Source organism: Berghia stephanieae, chromosome 2 (assembly GCF_034508935.2).
Source record: "Berghia stephanieae isolate SIO BIC M18660-M18661 chromosome 2, UCSD_Bste_1.3, whole genome shotgun sequence".
Taxonomy (NCBI): Eukaryota; Metazoa; Mollusca; class Gastropoda; order Nudibranchia; family Aeolidiidae; genus Berghia; species Berghia stephanieae.
The window spans coordinates 79,954,203-79,976,111 of record NC_088361.1 but is presented as its reverse complement, the minus strand read 5'-3'; the positions used below and the strand labels follow the sequence as shown (position 1 = coordinate 79,976,111).

At 32.8% G+C, this 21,909-nt stretch overlaps 1 protein-coding gene across 1 annotated transcript in view; it reads right to left on the bottom strand.

Moving 5' to 3' along the window:
- Nucleotides 1–1,209: 1,209 nt before the first annotated feature.
- LOC144965610 (unconventional myosin-Id-like) overlaps nucleotides 1,210–21,909 on the bottom strand; it is a 78,330-nt gene continuing 57,630 nt past the window's right edge. Inside the window, exons 11-23 of the mRNA XM_078901154.1 lie at nucleotides 21,621–21,731; nucleotides 21,125–21,184; nucleotides 19,255–19,400; nucleotides 18,195–18,249; nucleotides 17,619–17,696; nucleotides 17,243–17,409; nucleotides 15,993–16,197; nucleotides 15,544–15,767; nucleotides 14,041–14,185; nucleotides 12,667–12,768; nucleotides 12,084–12,197; nucleotides 10,757–10,905; nucleotides 1,210–9,614 (exon numbers count right to left, since the gene is read on the bottom strand). Of these exons, the coding sequence (XP_078757280.1) occupies nucleotides 9,455–9,614; nucleotides 10,757–10,905; nucleotides 12,084–12,197; nucleotides 12,667–12,768; nucleotides 14,041–14,185; nucleotides 15,544–15,767; nucleotides 15,993–16,197; nucleotides 17,243–17,409; nucleotides 17,619–17,696; nucleotides 18,195–18,249; nucleotides 19,255–19,400; nucleotides 21,125–21,184; nucleotides 21,621–21,731 (1,716 nt within the window). The 3' untranslated portion in view covers nucleotides 1,210–9,454. The remainder of the gene's footprint in view (nucleotides 9,615–10,756; nucleotides 10,906–12,083; nucleotides 12,198–12,666; nucleotides 12,769–14,040; nucleotides 14,186–15,543; nucleotides 15,768–15,992; nucleotides 16,198–17,242; nucleotides 17,410–17,618; nucleotides 17,697–18,194; nucleotides 18,250–19,254; nucleotides 19,401–21,124; nucleotides 21,185–21,620; nucleotides 21,732–21,909) is intronic.

Here is a 21,909-nt window from a genome sequence, read left to right as displayed (position 1 = left end):
GCTTGCAACACATTTAGGTCATATCAACGCCAGTAAAAAGGAAGAAAATGGGATAGTAAAAAGTTCTTGAATTACTATTAAAGCACCCAAGAAAAAGTAAGACAAAAGGGGAATTGGGAACAAATAGGGATCAGATGTAGATTCCAAGAGCATACCATGCTTGTGTCCGGATGAGACTTATAGGTGATCTCAAACTAAGTACATTTACTTAGTTTGAGATCACCTATAAGTCTCATCCGGACACAAGCACAAAATCCAACAAAGAGGAATACACTCAAATGCTTACATTATACATTCATAATAACAAATATAATAATACATAACAGAGAGATGATTTACAAGGAAAAAAATATCATCACCCAAAATATAACTATGCATTTAACTGTTTCCCTCCCAGCTAGGACTCCGGCCAGGCCAGGGCAAAACCAAGTAATCTCATTCCAAGACATAGAGAGCATGTTTGTTTGTTTTGTTTTTAAGGGTTTTACGGCGCTTGCAACACATTTAGGTTATATCAGCGCCAGTAAAAAGGAAGAAAATGGGATAGTAAAAAGTTCTAAAATTACAATTAAAGCACCCAAGAAAAAGTAAGACAAAGGGGAATTGAGAACAAATAGGGATCAGATGTAGATTCCAAGAGCATACCACCAATGTACTTAGTTTGAAATCACCTACAAGTCTCATCCAGACACAAGCACAAAATCCAACAAAGAGGAACACACTCAAATGCTTACATTATACATTCAAAATAAAAATAATAATACATAACAGAGAGATAATTTACAAGGGAAAAAATATCATCTCCCAAAACAATAACTATGCATTTGACTGTTTCCCTCCCAACTAGGATTCCAGCCAGTGCCGGTACAAAACCAAGTAATCTCATTCCGAGACAAAGACAGAAAGCATGTTGGATAACAGATATAAGGGGATAGAAGACACAGTATGTACCTCCCTGCCCGCTATGGGAGGTCAGGATCCCCACCCAGAGAGAGCATGTTGGAAAACAGATATAAGGGGATAGAAGACACAGTATGTACCTCCCTGCCCACTATGGGAGGTCGGGAACCCCACCCAGAAAGACAAGAGAGCAACATGGAAGGGTGAAACAGATATGGGGGTTAGACGACGCCAACAACGGACCTCTCTGTCCACCATGGGGATCATAAGATCGCATACAGAAAGACAAAAAGTGAAAGCGCTCCAATCTTATAGTTGTGTATAATTTATTTATAGCGTAAAATACATTTTGTAAATTATATAATCATTGTACATTGTTTACATCGATGAAAATAATAATTAAAAAACTGTAAGATACCAAGGCAACAACATATCACAAAAGGAAATATATCTCATACTCAAAGCAGGCAGGAGGTTTTCAACAAGCCGTGCATTTTGCACATAATATGTCTAATATTATACACTTTTTAAAACGTATAACCTGAAAATATCAGGATATCAAATTATTATCTTTTATTTAGACCTGTCGTCTTTTGCGTTGTTTTTGAATGAAAACATAACTTTAAAATAAAACTCTTCACTAAAACGTTATTTGATATAAATGGATAACATTGATGAATGAATAATTTGACTAACTTGAAAAAAAATAATATGATAAAGAATAATATAAAGTGGTTGGACTGAACCCTAAGCAAATACTATTAAAGGTATTTTATGAAAATGATATAGGTATGCTTTCAAATCACGACAGTATTAGACAACATGACACACTGAAAGTTATGTGGTCATTTCAGTAATATATAAGAAATATTTAAAACAGTATCTGAAAATTTATGCACATAAAATATCTAAACTCCATATTACTGAAATACAGAAACGAATGTATATTTTGGGACGTTATACAACTTATGACCCTTTACAAAAATAACATTAATAAAACAAAAAAATATATGCCTATTAAACTGGCAAGCTGTATTCCCCATATTATTAGTGAATCGGGTCACTTATTCCCTTTTTTGGACAGGATTTTCTTCTCACATGAAAAATAAATAACTCAAGACAAATTCAAATCGTTCTATACTACGCCAAGAACTGTTTCCTTGAATTATAATATATAAATGTCTTAAAAGGTGTTTTTATCTTTTTTTTTACTCCGCTCACGGAATTTCGGGAATATCAATATCCATTATCCTAAGAAATTAACAACATTTGAATGTCACATAACTACATTTACGAGACTGCAAGAGTACATATACACTAGAATTACTTTAAACCGAAATTTTGGGGACCTTCTAAACCATTTCGGTTTAAAGACATTTTGGTTTAAAGTAAGTTCCCGTGTTGCAATGTTTTTCAAGGGTATTAACTATTTAAGGAATTTTCTCATTTAATCGTATCACGGGTTTCCCGTTAAATGAAGTTGTTGAATAAATGCCGTCTTCGTAACCATTAATTTTCTTAAAAAGAATTTTGTGTGTTTTAAAAATATTTTTGGGGGTTTTCGTTTTCAATTCAAAATTGTTGAAAGAGTTGAGTTCGGGATGCCGTGTAATTTACATATCTCCGTCTTGATCAACTTTTTTTCATCGACTTCACATAGTATTTTGATTTTAAACTGAAACGTGTAAGCACAGTGCTTTCTTTTAGACAACTTTTAGTAAAATGCAAAGCTAAAATAAGATCGAAAGTTCTTGTGCGATAATTGATAATGAATGATGCGCAGCTAATCAGAGGTGAAGTGAAATGGAAATGAAAAGGCGTGTCAATGCTAAGCTGTCTACTACACATCCCTCTTTTGTTGAAAAACCATTAGGTTCAAAGGCCTAATTACATAGAACCCCCCCCCCCCCCCCCCCTCACACACACATTTAAACAAAGTGGAAATGAAATGGCATTTCAATGGTGAGTTGTCTACCCCCCCCCCCCCCTCCTTATCGTCGTGTTGAAAATCCAGTCAGTTCCAAAGCATCAACACACGAGCGAGAACATCTCGCTTGCGTTATTCTACACCTCAACTCCCCCTCTTTCCTCATTTTTCGCCTGTCAGTCACCCACTGTCTTCCTTTTCCAGTCTGTGCGATTGTGGTGTTGGCCAAGCCCAAGTGCAGTGATTGAAGTGTTTGCCTCCCCCACCCCACCCATCACTCTCATCTTATACTTACGCTCTGTTTAATATCGTTGGGCATTATTACGTGTGGCCTCCTTCTGGAATTTTTGAAGAAAAATATAGAGAGAAAAAGGGAAGGTGCTCTCAAGTTGTTTCGGTTTAAAGAAAGTCCTGCTTAGAAGTATTTCGGTTCATCGTAAGAATTAGTACAAAGATAATTAAGAAACTCGTACAATTTATTAAATTCTTTGCGGTTTAAGGTATTTTTCGGTTTAGCTTCTTTCGGTTTAAAGTAATTTTACTGTATATCGAAGCTAAGAAGTCAATAACCACAATACAACATGATAGTAAGCTGCTAGAATCTGTGGACTGTAAAAAGTAATAAAGACATTGTATATAATAACAGCTTCAAAAAAAAAAGAACAAAATACATGGCTGAAGAAGGGTTTTTAGCCCGAAACATTCAGTGTTTGGTATTTTGCTCTTTTTTTAAGCTGTTACATTCATTTTCTTTATTACTTTTTTAAAAGTCAATAACCACACAAAAAGATAAGACAAACAAAAATATAAATAAAACTATTAAAAAAAACCTCAGAGCCTATTAGCAGTATATCTAGGTAAAGGGCTTTGAGCACGTCTAGAGGATATTGTGCTATATAAAAGTTCAAGTTGTTCTACATAGAAATATAATCATAATTGAGACAAGAAAATTAACAATGAAAAGACCATCTAGGCTCAACAGCAACAACAGCATCAATACTCATTAAAAATGATACCAATAATTATATGAATGTTTGTTCAGTCTTCTTTTCAAGATTTAAAAATTACATGAAGGAAAGACAAATTGTCCCAGCCTTTTTTTTTTTTTAGGGGGGGGGGGGTTGCAATTTAAGACAACTAGTGTTTCTATCTACCAACGATTTATTCTTTGACCATCTAATTTGAATGATGTACAATGAGGATGACTAGATTTCGGTCACCGATGGAAAAACTTTGAATTGATAACACTAGCACTGCAATAACCACATAATTTTAAAACAACATTTCAATCATCAGGAATGCTAACTACACATTACTGAACATGATAGATATTTATACATTCAAGCTAATATCTTGACTATTAAGATCCTAAACAACACAAGGAAAATATAAAAAGTATACAAAGCATTTATATATAGTCTTATCACCATGCTCTCAGCACTTTATAGTAATTATATTTTCTGGTGACAACACACAATCATATGCCATTACAATATATGACGTCAGTGTAGCCTTTGTACGTGCTTGTACAGGATTATCAGAAAAAAAGAACCTTATTCAATACCATGGGGACCTTGTCTTACATTAATATGCCTGTTTAACCTTCAAACAAAACTATCGGTTAAGCAAAACACACCAATACCCTTCTACTGAAGTACAAATCACCTTTGGCAACACGAAAACTGTGACTTATATCACATTGAATATCAAAGCTGGGAAATCAGTAGAAAGAGTAATACAATACAAAAGTTTAAGTTAATGAGTAAAATTTAAAAGCTGCAGATTAAATGGTTATAAATTTTAAAATCCAAATAATTATTATATATCACTATAAAATAATTGTAAGCAGGCAGAAGGCATATACGGAATGGAATGTCATATAATGATTGTATAGAAATGTTTAAACAGTAAGTGCCTAATGCAGTGTAGCGTCAAGTTTCAAACAAATGTGCATCAATGACTTTATAAACTCATAAAATGGAGCCATAGTATTTGGAATCTTTTTATTTTCTTCAAGTTTATAAAATTGATTATTTTGGTATCGATGACTTTATAAGCTCATAAAATCTGCTAAAGTCGATTGAATCTATTAAAACAAATAATAGGACAGACAAAATGAAACTAGGCACATTTTTAGACAGAAAAGTACTGAAAGAGTGAGTTTATGATACTTGAATTATTAGTAGACAGTAGGACGTTTTTTTTGTTTGTTTGTTGCTTTAGGTCTCTTCCAACACAATTGAGGTTATATGAGAGACCGCTGAAACAAAAAAACAAGCAATCTAACAAAAATAGTACAAATGTAAATCAAAATCATAACCTAAAGATATCATAAGCTAAATTATAAATAACCAAGAACAAACAGGCAGAAGATTTACAGAAAAAAAAAATCCCCTGTCAAAAATACAATCACAAACCAAAGAAGCAGGATAGGCTAGTAAAGAGAAGAAGAAACGACATCACTATCGGATCGTACACCCATGCGAACATCATAGGTATATGATTCAAGGATGATGCTCCCATCCAACCACCCGCACAGTAGGACGGATTTTAACCTCTTCAGTATACAGCTCTTGTGGTCAAGAACTGTCATGAATCGCAGCTCACTGAGATTAACGTAAATGTCATATTACTACCAAAATAAAATTATTTTTCAGAGAAATCACTTACTAGTGACAACAAAAAATCTAAATTATTAATATTCCAACTTAATGAGAACACGATAACAAAAAGAAGGTAATCAATAACATATTATTATAAGTTGACAATAAAGACAGCAGAGCTTAAAATTGCCAATCAGTTTTTAAACAAGTAGCTAAGAATCTTTTCTTCTGAAAACATAGGACTGAGAATAATAGATTTTTAAACATGGGACTGAGAATAATAGATTTTTCAGTATTTTTAACTTCTATTCTTTATTTCGGACACTAACAACATTAACCCTTCTTTTTATTTATTTATCTTCTTTTTTTGTTTCGTTATTTTTAAAATTTCAATTATATCAATAAGCGTTCGCACTCACAGGCAAGTTTTGGTGACATCCTAATCTATTTCCTTTGATGACAGAAAATCCAGATAAAGTGGAATTTTCAATGTATTAAATCCCAGTTTCTCATGGTGAGATTGTTATTTTGTTATGAAACTAGTATAGTTATGTGACATATCATTACAACCATTAACTTTTTAAATATTTATTGATGTCATCAAATTCATTTGAAGAAGAGACACTAGGCTAAATCATTGTTTTCTCTGTTTAATCCTTGATTTAGTATAATATGCTTATGCACATCAAATATATATTGAAGGTGAACTTAGTATATATTTGGTATATATCCTTAGTATATATCCTTACGGTCATGAATATTATTATTGTAAATACTGCGAAGAGTGTTATATGCGTCATAACATTTGGAGTCAATACAAGAAGAAATGCATACATTTTAAAAGTAGGCAGCTGATGTGTGCAGTAGACAGGAATAGCAAAATATCAATAATTTAGTACAGTGTTTAAGCAATTATAAAAAAAATAATATGAATTTTAACACTGGACCAAATATATAATCTTTTAAACAGCTGATAATACAAGTGTGACATATCATAATTGTTTCCCAGTTTCAATTCCGTTTATCGTCAGGTAAGTCAAAGGAGCTGGATAGAATCGTAACAATTTGGATAACAAGACACTTTCAAAAACAAAATAATTCAGATCATAATGTGTGGCAAATTGGTATTTGATATGAAATTAAAATCTGTATAAACAACATATAATAATAATAGAATATGATGATGAGATGATGGTGATGATGGTGATGATGATGATGATGATGATGATGATGATGAAGATGATGATGGTGGTGGTGGTGGTAATGATAGAAGTAGTAGTAGTAGTAGTAGTAGTAGTAGTAGTAGTAGTAGTAGTAGTAGTAGTAGTAGTAGTAGTAGTAGTAGTAGTAGTAGTAGTAGTAGTAGTAGTAGTAGCATCAGCCCTAGTACTGTTAAGTGAACTTACCTCGAAATAGTACCAAAGAAATAGAGTATTGAATGCTTTAAACTTAATATCAACTGCATTTTCCTATTCTGATTATGTAAGCTCTCATAATTTATGATTTTGTCTGTTGTTTTTGTTTTAAAATATCAAGGAATTTAATCATGCTTGCTGCATTTTTAGGTCCGACAACCAAAGCAGAGGTTTACCAGAGGAGAATAAGGAAATGCTAAAAGTCAGGCTGTAACCTAGGTTTCATATCACAATGTGACAACTGATGCATTTGCCTATAAAGTAGAACTTTATAAGTATAATTAATAACGTTATCAAGAAGACTGACAATGATAAACGGAATACTCAGGATAAAGACCAACGTGAAACTCATTTTAACAAATCGCACAAAATCTTAAAATAATTTAAACAATCTTTAATCCAACATTTTGATACAAAGGATTAAAAGGCAATTCCTCGAATGCATAAAAAGGAAACTTTCCTTTGTGAATCATCAATAATGTGTTCTAAAACATAATCGGACTAAAATTGCTAAATCAACAAAATAATAATACAGAGAAAAAGCAACAAGTCATGGAATGGAAACATAATAACGAGAAGAGAATTATTCATAACTCTATAACACAGTTTTGCAACAGAGTTTCAGCCATGATGGCAAACAAAAAATAGATGTCATCTTTATCAAAGAATAAAAATAACAAGTTGCATTTTCAGACAAAACCAAAAACCAAAAGAAAACAAAAATTCCCATGGTGGAAGGCTTTTATTTTATTTTCCCATAATCTTTCTTCTGTAGTTTTAAAGATTAAAAAAATATTTTAAAGAGGTCTACTACCTGACCCTTGAACTGTATACAATGTTACAAAATCATTGAAAGTATTGTTTAAGTTTAAGAGTAAACTCTTTTTAAAAAAATATATGACACTGTATGAGGATATCCAAGTTAAGTACGCAAAGATTACCATGTGTGCCCATCTCTCAAATACAGAATTAAAAGAGGAAGGCAAGACTATACAAAATAGCACGCAAAGGTCAAGATAATGACATAACAAAATGTCATATTTTCATCAAATGATAAGATTTTCCCATGCATCGAAATTTGCCACAATGCCACCTTTGATATATTTTGTTTGTTTTCTACCAACCAATCCACAAAAACTAGTATCTTCTTCATTTTGGAGAGTGATTCAGACATACGTGAAACATGATAGAATTTACAAAACGTTACAGTCATCCTAAATGTAAAAAGTCTTTGAAACCAATAGATAGGGTAACTTAAAATATCCATATCCGTGAAATATAACTTTCTGAAAACTATTTTAGTTATATCATTGAAAGAAACATTCTATTTAAAAGAGTGGCATCATTATAAATCTGCTTTAGCTCGTCATTATCAGATGATTATTTAGAATTGCTGCACAAATGTGGTAACAATAAAGTTCATAACCTTAAGGTATTGGAAGTAAAAATATTACATTTTACAGTTTGGCAATTTGGAATTGCTACTAGCCTAAGTAATATTTATCAACAGTTTCACACCTTGTGGTTTTACCTTTTTAAAAATACATCACAAATTTCGAATAAAAAAATATCTGAATCTCTTGGAAGAAGAAAAACAAAAACTCCCTGAGGAAATGAAAATGACCCGTTTACAATAAACCTTGCAAATTTCTCTGTTGTTTATAAAAATATATATTTGAGGATATAGCATATGTTGGTAAAGAATAGCATAGTAATCAAAAAGATGAAGGTTACCAACAAAAAGAACCATTTCAAAAAACATGTTTTGTTTAGTCTTTTGTTGTTTGCTTGTTTTTTTTGTTGTTTTTTTCATTAATCACTTAATTTTATTTTTATTTTATTTGCGTGTGTGTTCCTCCATATCCTGTATAATGATAATTCATCTTGTAACATATTTCAACAAATTTTTAATTGTGAAACAGTTCGTATAGAGATCAAGTGTGGAACTTTTTCTTTCTTTCCATTAAATGGTTAAAATTAAATGTCAAACAAGTTTGTTTTTTTAATAACTTTCAAATACTTGATATACAGTAATCTCTCCAACACAAACATAACATACTGATTCTTCTCATTCATTAATTTAAGCAAATTTAATTTTAGCACAACATAAAATGTGAAGCAAATCAATTACAAATTGCATAGTCTAACTAAATGATAACAGATTATAATATATTGCTTGAATTAAACAAAATGACTACACTACTGTAAGGGCAATATTGCATAATATGTCTCCAATAATAAATATATTTGGCAACAGTCATTCATTTTATATCTTGTAGACAGGACTTGATGAGAAAGTTTACTTATATAAACATAGAAACTATGCACTGATTCTAAAGCTTAAAATATTGTGGGTTTGTTTTTGTTTTCTGCAGTCCGAGTAGGATTATTAGTGACTACAAGTGATTGAAATTGTCATAGCTTTGGCTTACTTTTCACCCATTTTTTTTTTTACTGGATAATAAATTCTGAATTCATTGTTTTATCTTTGATGCCCCATTAGTATATTACCCAATCAATATATAATAGTATAATTCGGATAATGGGGTTGAAAATTAATTTATTCCTCTTTGTTTAAAGGATCAAAGATATATTAGATCATTCTCTAGTTATGATTCGGCCCACATGAGGATCAAATTATTGTTTTCTTTTTTGAACACGGGGCCACCGTTGGCCATGGCCTCTTTCACCACAATGGATCTGGACTTATTTCCAAGCATGCAATTCAGGTTGTTGGTGATGTTAACTTTCAAGTCTTTCTTCAAAATCCTGGGAAGAAGTTTGATGAAGAGAAAAGAAAAAACATTAGTAACTGTATGATATACTATTTTTTTAAATTATCTTTAAAAAACAAGTCAATAAAATTATCTGAAAAGATAATAATAAATAATAGTGTGGATTAAATGATCTGAAAAGATGAGAATAAATATTTAATAGTGTGAAATACGTTTAACAAATGATTGCAATCATATCAATGATCTGATAAGTTGAAATCTATAAATGCATTTTTATTTTTCATATATTCCTTTTATTTCTTGGCTTGTTTCATTCATTTATTTCATGATTTATTATTCATGACTGATTCACTCATTCCATTCATTTCTTGATCTATTTATTCATCATATCCCATCTGTATTTAATATACAAATAAAATATACAACTCATATTTTTCACCCATCAATCAATAGAGAATCTCAGTCAGTCATAACTACTTGACTATCATAGTGAGCTTTGGATGATTCTGTGCAAAACATAATTACTTCATTTTTTAAAAAGTAACCAGTTTAATTGTTAAATGCCTTTTGATAGCCTCCGATGACATGAGTTGAGCCCTCTTTTATTTGTCAATTATACAAAAAAAACAACTTATGAGCAATATTTTTTTTCAATTTTCATAAATTTTCATTTGTAAACAAAACTACATCTTGCCTGAGTTGTGCAATGAGTATGAAATCATCAGCAGATATAAATGTTATTTTTTATTCAATAATAAAGCGAATCGATATTCGGGGCATAAAAAGTCAATGTTCCTATTTTTTCAACTGTCTGACCTTCATTGGCTTAGCTCCAAATAGAGAATAAAATAAGAAAAAAGTCTAAGATAAAAGTCTTTTTGACAAGTTGAGGTAATCTTAAAGTTTTCCGTCAAATTCAAAACAATAACTTTTGTCATAGTGCAAACAACTGCACATTAGTTCATTCATCCTCTACTGTAGAAGGAATGAATTTGACATCACTCTGCTCTTTGTTATTGTTTTAAGACAGCCATTTTAATGATTAGATCTCACTAAATTATATTAAGCAGACTATAGACGTTCAAAATTACACAAAAGTTTATGTGTTTCCACGTAACATCCAGCTGGCAGATGAGGGTATTTTACCTAAACGCTTAGCATCAAAATAAAACTCACTTGTGCATATGTGAGCATGTGACTCCAACAAATTCTCCGACACGTTCCTCCTGGGCTGGGTTCTCAAGACAGATGACAAAATCATTGCCTCCATTCAAATGGAGTATGACCAGCTGATCTTTGCCAGGTGTCAAGCTGACTCCAGTTACCTGAAGGGTGAAAAGAAAGTTAATCAAACAATCATCTACGTTTATGTAAATTTATAAGAATTCCATGCTATATTAAAAGATATCGAGGAGAGACAATGAGGCAGATAGAATCATTAAGTCATTCTCATGCATGATTATCAAGTCTGTGCAATATGTGTCAAAATTTCTACAGTAGCCGTTGAATTGTTCAAGAAAAAGGTATATTCTGTTGAGGAAAATTTATGAGTACTGAATACTATAAGGCACCTTTATCCCCCTAAGTTGCTGAATGGCACAAATGTGCTTCTTATTAACAACATTACTGTTATAAAATTCTTGCATTGGCAGGGAAATTTTTTTTACTGAGCAATTGATTTAAGTAAACAATATTTACGATTAAGTGTCTCTAAATCAGGTATTAGGTTGTAGTGGGTCAAATGCCTAAAATTGGTAATTTAAGTCAAAATGATAAGAGATATAAAATTTGAAGAAGTGGGGGGGGGGGGGGGGGGAGGTGGTCTTTTAATTCTAGAATTGTAGTTGAAGAAACTGTATTCAATCTTCTTTATAAAAGCATACTAATATAAATCTAATTTCATTATGTAGATTTTCAATGAAATTTTCACCATTTCATGTAGCCTGGAAAACAGCATATAGAAGAAATGTGTCAATTTAGTGTCCAATATCTACACAAATAAATGTCGCTTTAGATGAAGTTCTACCACCATAATGTTTCTATTATTTTAGACAAAATCGTTACAATGAGAGCATAATCTGGGTCCCAAGTCACTTGAGGTACCTTTAAATTTTCTATTGGCTAAAAATGAAATAAAACAAGAGCAATACAATGACATCCAAAAGGAGCAAAATTAAATAAAAATAAAGTGATTCATAAATAACAAGGATGATAAAGACTACAAATGCATAAGAATCTTCCGCTCACACTTGAAACAATGATACTAAACTACTTCAGCCGAAACACAAACAATGGCTGCCACATTCAACAACTTTCTCCGCCCTCAAATACAAAGACTCAGAATTTAATCGACTTCGAGTAACATTTAGATTCAGAATATTTTGATTGATTAAACTCTTTAAGAGAATGAGTCCAGCATTGTGAAGTGAAAAAAGTGTAAATGCAATATAAAAACAGACATATCTCTATTACTATTATTCTTTAAATATGAAGTAAAGCTTACATCTGTGATAGGGGTTCCCTTGCTCAGGGGTTTGAATTTCTTGTTGTCTAGTTTGTAAACAAACTTGTCAGTGATCACAATGCAACGGTCAGCTGTTTTATTGTGCTTGTTAACCTAAAATATCAAAACAAAGTTCAAAGTATTAGAATTGCAGTGTGTTTGCACCATATGCACGTAAAATTTTCAATGATGTTCGAAAAAAGAAAATAGCATTTATATAGCTAAGATACAAATAAAGTTTTAAACTCTTTTCAAAAAGAGAAAGAATTGCTCCATACTGGTATAGATATTTTTCTCTGAATATAACTTGCACTTCAAAAGATTAAAAGCCAAAATTATATACTGCTTAGGTTTTCTTTGCGTTTTCTTGATTTTTTTAGGGGGAAATTATGTTTATACACATCTAAAAAAATGACATTATATGAAATAAAATCTTACCCATTGTATAACAAACTTTGTTAATATTTAGCATTTCTATCTTTCTTTCTTTCTATTCTCACAGCACTGAATTTCATTTTTTTGTAAAAACAAAACAAAAAAATAAATTATCCTCCTCAAATCCTAATTGGAATAATAAATTTACCTTCTTGATGTAGGAAGAAAACAGCACTTTTGAAAATCCATCTCGACTCTTCAGATGATTTATCTGAGAAACAAAGTCTGCTGTGGCACTGTTATCTTTACTCTATAATGGGATTACAATTTAAAAAGACAATAATATTAAAACAACATTGAGTGAAACTCTCATTCTATTAGCAGCAAAATATTTTCATGCATAATTCCCACTTTATACAATGATTTGAACGGGGTGTGGTGAGGACGACAGAAAGTTTTTATGAGCCATATGGGCCATAAGAAAAAAATCAACAATGAGAAATACTGGTAATAATTACTAAATGCTGCTCTGTATAGAAAATCTGTTAACATCTAAGCAAAATGCTTTCCCTTTAAAACTCTTGAATCTATTACCTTTTCGTCCAAAACCAATTGATTTACTAATTTGCTAAATAAAAAAAATTGACAAATAAAACCGACTCAGAAAATACTGGTACTCCATCAACATATTTTTGCTTATTTTGTGGACATGAAAAACTTGGCATTTCTTAGAATTAAAGTCCTTGAAAACATCATCTTAGAATTAAGTCCTTGAAAACATCATCTTAGAATTAAAGTCCTTGAAAACATCACAATAATAACAATAATAATAATAATAATAATAATAATAATAATAATAATAATAATAATAATAATATTAATAATAATAATAATAATAATAATAATAATAATAATAATAATAATAACAATAATAATAATAATAATAATAATAATAATAATAATAATAATAATAATAATAATAATAATAATAATAATAATAATAATAATAATAATAATAATAATATTTGTCGAGTGCTCTTCCATATAAAAAGGAAGTGCTCAGAGCGCTTTACAGGGGCATCAAGAATTCAATTTGGAAAATAACAAAGTCTATAGATGCTTTTTAAACATATCTTCCGATGAATAATGCCGTATTTCTTTTGGAAATTTGTTCCAGAGAGTTGGAATGTTTCTAGAAAAGGATCATCCTCCACATGACATGTAAGAGTTCTTTCCTTGAGTGACAAGCAATTTTCCATTAGATAACAAGCTAACAGATCGGGTTGGTGTATATAACTCCAATTTATCATAAAGATAAGTTGGTTGATATGTGTTGAGGCATTTAAAACACAATATCAGAACTTTATAGAATTTTCGCTCCTTAACAGGAAGCCTCCTCCTCCTCCTCCTTTAGACAAACTGTATTTCTTGTACAAACATTATACAAACATTCAATAACCACAATTTCAACCAGTATTGGTTTTATTTTCCAATTACTTTTCATTTAAGACTCTTTTAAAACTATTTAAAGAAACATTATGTCTAGAAATAAAATAATGCATTGAATAAAACATCAACTCACAGTTGCAAGGTAGTTGCCTTCCCATGTACGCCTCACACCCCAGTCCTGTCGTCTTCCAACCAACACATCACCAGCCATGACTTTCAGTCTCATCATAGGTCGCTGATCCTCTCTGATCCTTTGCAGAATTGTGAAAGCTCGCCACCTGGCAAAACAAAGGTATATTGACGCTAATCCACTCAAAACAATCTTTCAGGAAGAAATTGCAACAATCATTTTCCATTAAATCAACATTTTAAAAAAAAATAGAGCTTTTATATAGCGCAATATCCACTAAACGTGCTTAATGCGCTTTACAAAGGGTCCCTGACCAACAGCTACACATAACATGTAGAACGAGACATGACGCCTGTTAGACGATTTTACAAATTTTTATCAGACAAAGACAACGCTGTTAACGGTCAGGTACTCATTTTACACCTAACTATGGTGAGAGAATGTGAGTAAAGAGCCTTTGTCCAAGGACTCAAGTATGCACCAAGCTAGGCTAGAACCCAGGACCTCCTGATCCGAAAGCGAGTGTCATACCACTAGACCACATATCCACAAAAGATATCTATTTAAAGCATGCTAAAAACATAATCATCAAGAGCATACTACATACAAAAAGAAAAGATGAAAAAAAAAAAATGGAAAAGAACAAAAAAAAAAAAAAAAAAATACTCCCTGGACTTGTTTTTTGTTTTTTGTTTTTTAAGGGTTTTACGGCGCTTGCAACACATTAAGGTCATATCAGCGCCAGTAAAAAGGAAGAACATAGGATGATAAAAGTTCTAGAATTACAATAAAGCATCCAAGAAAAGGGAAGACAAAGGGGAATTGGTTCAAATAAGAAACAGGTGTAGATTCCAAAAGCACTCTATCAAAGTACTTAGTTTGAGATGACTAAAAGTCTCATCCAGACACAAGCACAGGTCCCCACTAAGAGGAACACACTCAAATGTTTTACAAATCATATATAATATAAAGAAAGCATAATACAGTGCATAACAGAGAGATGAGTTACAATGAAAAAAATATCATCTCCCAAAACTAACTATACATTCGACTGTTTCCCTCTCAGCCAGGGCATCTGGCCAGGACCAGGACAAAACCAAGCAATCTCATTCCAAGACAAAGACAGAAAGCATGTTGGGAAACAGATATAAGGGGATAGAAGACACAGTATGTACCGCCCTGCCCACTATGGGAGGTCAGGAACCCCACCCAGCTGGCAGGGACTGAGCAAAACTAAATGATTCTCATTCTAGAATGAACACAAATCTTCATGAGCAGCACAAATGATATCGGGTAATAGAGGAGATAGCAAGAGTGTGGATCAAAATAGAATCCATCAGCTCAGAAGACCAATATAACCCAACGGGGAATTGCAGCACTGCAAATTTCAAATGAAATTATACTCCAAAGCAGTAATAGCTAGAATATAAAGAGGCATCGTAACAAAGAAGCTTTTGATTAAAAATGACAGCTAGAGAGTGGAAAGAAAAACAGAATTCTTATTACCTTGCATGAGCTCTCTTCAACAATTCAACAGTTGAGCGCATTGAATGGGGTGGTTTAGGCCACTGAACACTTTTGCCCAAGTCTTTCATTTGACGTACATTCCTAAAGCGTTCCAGGCACGCGTGGGCATAACAACGCAACCTGTATGCTTTGAAAGTACGCATCATGAGATATATGGCCCGCATCTTTTTGGCCCTTAATCTTGCAAGGGCTCCTCTGGTCATCTGCAACATAAACAAATAGATACGGTTAGATGCAGGTTGTAAATGATATATTGTGTAATAATAATAATAATACAACAATACAAACTCCTCTCTCTCTCTCTCTCTCTCTCTCTCTCTCTCTCTCTCTCTCTCTCTCTCTCTCTCTCTCTCTCTCTCTCTCTCTCTCTCTCTCTCTCTCTCTCTCTCTCTCTCTCTCTCTCTCTCAATTCCCCCTCATCTCCTTACCCTCTGCATCAAGAGAACAATTGTTGGAATCTTGCCAGTTCTGGCTTCTTCAAGAGCAAAAAGTGTTTGAGGAGAACGGATGAAGATTTTCGATTTGCCATACTCAATGTCTGAGCCAAAACCCATAGAATTTATGATAACTTTTACTCCATCAATCACTTGACCTCTGTAGTTTGGCCATGTCTTGTGAGTCACAATTTTATACCTGGGGCAAATAAGTAAAATGAAGAAAGATGGAAAACATGTCAGTCAATACCAAGTTAAAAGACGTGGGCAAAAGTGCAATACAATTTTACTCTAAAAGCAAATGTCAACACATTTTTGTCAAATAGATTCATGTCTCCAAAATCAATGCTCTACAAAAAGATCAGGGGTCTCTCAGAGTCATAAGGTCAATGGCTCCAGATTTATCCTGATTTCTCTAACATTAAACAGATACAATGGAATTTGGATACAACGGGATAGTGGGACTAGCAAAATATAAATGTTGTAGCCGGGTCCCGTTATATCCATGCATATGGAATTTGAAGGGCAGTAATACTGAAGGAATTATTTTAAAAAAAACAAAAAAAAAAAACACAATAACACATTTTGAGTTACCTCCCTAAGTAAATAAATCAGACACTGTGAATCCATTATTGTAACTCCCCTCCCCCCTTCCATCCCCCCCCCCCCCCCCCCCCCCCCCCCTATTACTCTTACTATTAATGCTATACATCGTATTTTACTGTCCCAGATTTAACATAAGTACCCATAGCATCTCTGAAGGGACAGAAAAGCATTAAAAACTTCTGAGATTATGCGCTATTTCTTTGTCAAAGCCTCTATCAATATTTTGAGTTATTGGCTTCCTTTATACAATACAATCATCATCATCACTATCATCACCACCATCATCATCCTATCATCAACTTGGAAAATGCCACTGACTTTCCATTTCGACTTATCCTTTGCCAGTTTCTTCATTGTTTTTCATGATTTTCCTTCTCTATGAAGATCATTCTCCAACATTGTCTTCCACTTCAAATCCAGAGCTATTTTTGTTATGTGATACTGGTGCCAGTCTTCCTGACTGTATCATACATCTATAATTATAATTTGCGGTACTGCACTACGGCCGATGCCCGGGTTATTCCAGTCTTCCCTTGGAATAGACCCCAGAGACAAATTTCCCCGAATAAAGGGAATTTTATTAATTAATTTATTTTATTTATTTATACAATTATTTCCAAAATTAGTCCATATCTTACCTCAGCAAAAATCTCTCATAAGACATCCTGTAAGCAAATCCTGCTCGTCTAACTCGTACATTTTCCACAAGACCCAAGTACATGACTTGATGCCTCACACGAGTTTCGTTGAACAAGACTGGAGACTTCACTTCATTGGGTTTGATACACCGCACATAGAATGGAGTCTGCCAATATAAGACAACAATCAGTACAAAAGTAATCATCATAAATTTCAAAACCTTTCCAATAACACAATTGAAAGCAAAAAAGTGGGATATTGTATTCTGAGTTATAACACATCAAGTAATTTGTAAAACTGATTTCTATATGAATGATGTCAGTGACCTCTTGATACAATTAGAGTAAAAGTTTGGGATAAAGAATTAAAGCTCACCTTGCTTGCCAGGTTGTTGACCAACGCAATCATGGAATTCTTGAATGCTGTGCCAGCAGTTATGGGGCGTTTCGTAGTCTTGGTGACAAAAGAATTGAAGAAAACTGATAATTATGTTACATTATTTGAATTTATTGAGAAATAATTAAAGATACGAGTAGATGGCAGCACTGTGTTGCAAAATTGATAAGAAAATAGAGGTTAAAAAAATTTCTGGAGTAAATATTTCCTCTCAAGAAAGAAAAACAGGTAAACTACAAGTTACCTTGGTGTTCATAAGTCAAAATCAACTATGTCCTCAAAGCTAAGGTTGATTCAAAATACAAATAAATACATGAATGAATAAATAAATAAATAAATAAATAAATAAATAAATAAATAAATAAATAAATAAATAAATAAATAAATAAATAAATAAATAAATAAATAAATAAATAAATAAATATAAATAAACATAAAATAATCGGTGGTAAAGTAATGTAAGTAATTTTTTTTTTTTTTTATTGAAAATTAAGTAGAATAATCCTCTTAGATCTGAGTCTAGACCAGTGTCTTTGACTGTAAATAAAAGCTCACCTCTTTGACACTTTTTACACCTTCAGGCCACATAGACTTTATCACTTCATTAGAGCTGAGTGGATGGGGAGGGGAGGTAAGAGATAGGAAACATTATTATAAAGATAAAAGTATAGTAAATATTTAATAAGATTATTGTAATTTAACTTGCCCTTCCATTAAAAACGTTTGGGCACAACACTAAATTCATCTACACCTTAAATTTAGTTATAAAAACACTTTTATATGTCACTAATAAACAAATCTACAATAAAAATTTCAGTGAAATAAACAGAAAATCTCCACAGTGTTTGTATTAGGTTGGAGGACTTGTTTAAATCTACTATTTTTTCATTTAGAAATAAAAGTATCTAATGCTGTTTAATAATCACAGGACAAATAATATTTAGGCTCTTGAATTAGTTAGCCTAGTGCATTTTAAATTTCTATGGGGTTCATTACCAGAAGATTTGTTTTTGTTTGTTTTTAAGGGTTTTACGGCGCTTGCAACACATTTAGGTTATGTCAGCGCCAGTAAAAAGGAAGAAAATGGGATAGTAAAAAGTTCTGGAATTACAATTAAAGCACCCAAGAAAAAGTAAGACAAAGGGGAACTGGGAACAAATAGGGATCAGATGTAGATTCCAAGAGCATACCTTCAATGTACTTAGTTTGAGATCACCTATAAGTCTCATCCGGACACAAGCACAAAATCCAACAAAGAGGAACACACTCAAATGTTTACATTATACATTAAAAATAAATGTAATAATACATAACAGAGAGATGATTTACAAGGAAAAAAATATCATCTCCCAAAACAATAACTATGCATTCAACTGTTTCCCTACCAGCCAGGACTCCGACCAGGACCAGGAATAAACCAAGTAATCTCATTCCAAGACAAAGACAGAAAGCATGTTGGAAAACAGATCTAAGGGTATAGAAGACACAGTATGTACCTCCCTGCCCGCTATGGGAGGTCAGGATCCCCACCCAGTTACCAGAAGAAAAGTGCAGAAAAAATAATTAAGTTACAAAGGAAGACCTGGTATGCAGCTCAATGCAATTATGTGCATACCTGTTGTACAGAAGGCGTTTGAAGTCCATGAACAGTGGGTCCCGATTTTTGTCAATGAATCCCACGACGCTGTATGTGACATCACCAGCATAGTGGTGGATACGGAAGTCACGGTTATGCTCCAGGGTTTTATCTGCTGGGCTGAGCTGAAAAGCACAAAATTGAAATCAAAATGTAATTTAGGAGGCGCTATAAGTGATTCTTTCACGAGTAAATCTTCATCTCTCCTGATTAATCCAGACATGTATTTACCAATGGTTTTAATTTAATGAACCCGTGGAACCTTGTCAATTCCAGGAAGGATTGTCAAGCACCAGGAGAAGGCAAACACTCCAACCTGGCAGATCCCCAGGTGGTGGATAGGGGGATGCTCTGTAATGGGGTAGCTGCGACAAGTGAGCAGTCCCAGAACAAATCATGGGAGGCCCTTTGGCAAGTCTGAGTACCCATCAGCCACCCATGCTGGGGTTACAGTTCCACTGCCTTGTGGGAAGGTCTTGGTTGACCAAAGGCTAAGGAAGCAGATCCTAACAGAAAAGCAGGATGGAGACGGAGTTGCTCGGCCTGAAGGCTCAAATAGCCCTGACAGGCGTAACTGCCAAACCCGAAAACTGGAGCAGCACGCAAACACCCCCACAAATCATGATGTCAGTTAACCTGTAATTGAGAGACAGATATCAGTGTGACAAAAGATGATTTATTAGAATATGTGAGTAAAGGTGTAAAAATATTACTCCGTGTTATACCAGTACACTAGAAATTTTAAAAAGAAGTCTGCAAAAACATGCATTGTCAGCTCTAATTCAAATTATTTGATACTTCAACTAGGGTGACATTATGTTGGAACTCACAGAAAGAGAGAAAAGGGGGAAGGAGGATGGATAACATTGGTGGAATGTTGGAAATTGGAAAGATAGGGAAAGATATGTGGAAGCTTTGTTGATGGTCTTGACGCATCTTGTCTGAAAAATGGCTGAAGAATTTTTAACTTATTATTTGCATTTTTCTATAAGTATTTAACCATGTAACCATAATATTAATTTTACTAGTTTACTACAGACAGTGATGAAAACGAACATCCAGGTTATGGACGATTGAATTAAAATCAAGGGATAAACTTTCAACTATAAAGAGATCATATAACACCAGTTCTCCAGGAATTGCACTAGTTTTCTGTGAAGTTTAGGATAGAATTTAAGTTATTGTGCTATGTTTTTAGCTGTCTGAATGGATTGGCACCTGAATATTTGCAGAAAATAATTTTAAAATATGAACCCACTCGAAATTTAATATCATCTCAGTCCCAACTAAAGGTTATCGCCTCAAAATCCACTTATGGTTTTAAAAAAAAGCCTTTTCATCCATTGCTCCACTCCTATGGAATGCACTCAGTCCTCGGACAAAGTTGTTCCGTAAGGCTTATTTTTTATGAAATAGATGTTGCTTAGATTTTGTTTCTGTATTCATGATTATTATGTCTTGATTTTTTGTGATTAAAAAAAATAAATTATGTAAAGCGCTGCAGAGCACGATTAACGTGGATGTTTAGGTGCTATATAAATAATGTAAATTCATTATTTATTTATTATTATTTATTTATTTATGTAGAAAACAAAACTTGTATAATTTGGTCATACTAAAAGCACAATACATTAAAAGGAAACAAGCATACATAAGAAAAAAACGGAGAAAAAAAAAGGAAGAGGAAGAAAAAGAAATGCTGGACAGATAACATCAAGGAAATGACTGGTATGAGACTGAAAGAATGTAAAGAAGCTGCTGCAATGGGCAGTGAAGAATGGAAAGCCAAGATATCAAACCTCTGGAAGGAGATTCAACCTGGTTAAGGTAAAATCATTTTTGTTTTTACCTTCCTGCATGCAAATCTTTCGTGCTTGTTCAATTTCTGGGCCATAGCATCCAAGAACATCTGAAATCATAAATAACAACACGCTACAAACATCAACCTACAAAATTGTAGTTTATTTTGTTTTGGGGTATATAGAAAAAAAATTTAAATATCAACTAGATGGAGAAAGTATGTATTTCATTTTCAAATGATTTTAATAGAATTCTTTAACAATGTGGTGACTACAACAACAACAACAACAATAACAACAGCAACAACAACAACACATCAACAACATAATCAACAGAAGCTGCAACATCAGCAGCAACAAGAACAAAAATGGCCTCCAAAAACATTTTAAAATTTAGATTGACAATCTTAACAACTTACCACACAGTATGTGTACAAAGCATTCATCTGAATGACTCAGAGCGGGACCAAAGACCTAATTTGAGTATCATCGAATAAAAGAGTGTATTTAGGGCCAAGATGTTTATGGATATTGGTTGAGACTAACCTCATCTGTAACTTTTCCAACATTGAGGCAGGCCTCGTCAAGGATGGCAATAATACCTTTGTGAGGATATTCAACGAGATCACAAATGACTTTGTTGTTGAAGTAGTCCACCTGAACAAAATATAGATAAACCAAATCAAATCAATCTTTCAAACAATATGAATTGAAGAAAACAATGGATTACATTGAACATAGGATATGGAAATGAAGTCAATAAAGATAAATTCAAAAATGAAACAAGATGTCTTTCATATTGGTGAATTATGCGATAATTTTCAAAAAACATAAG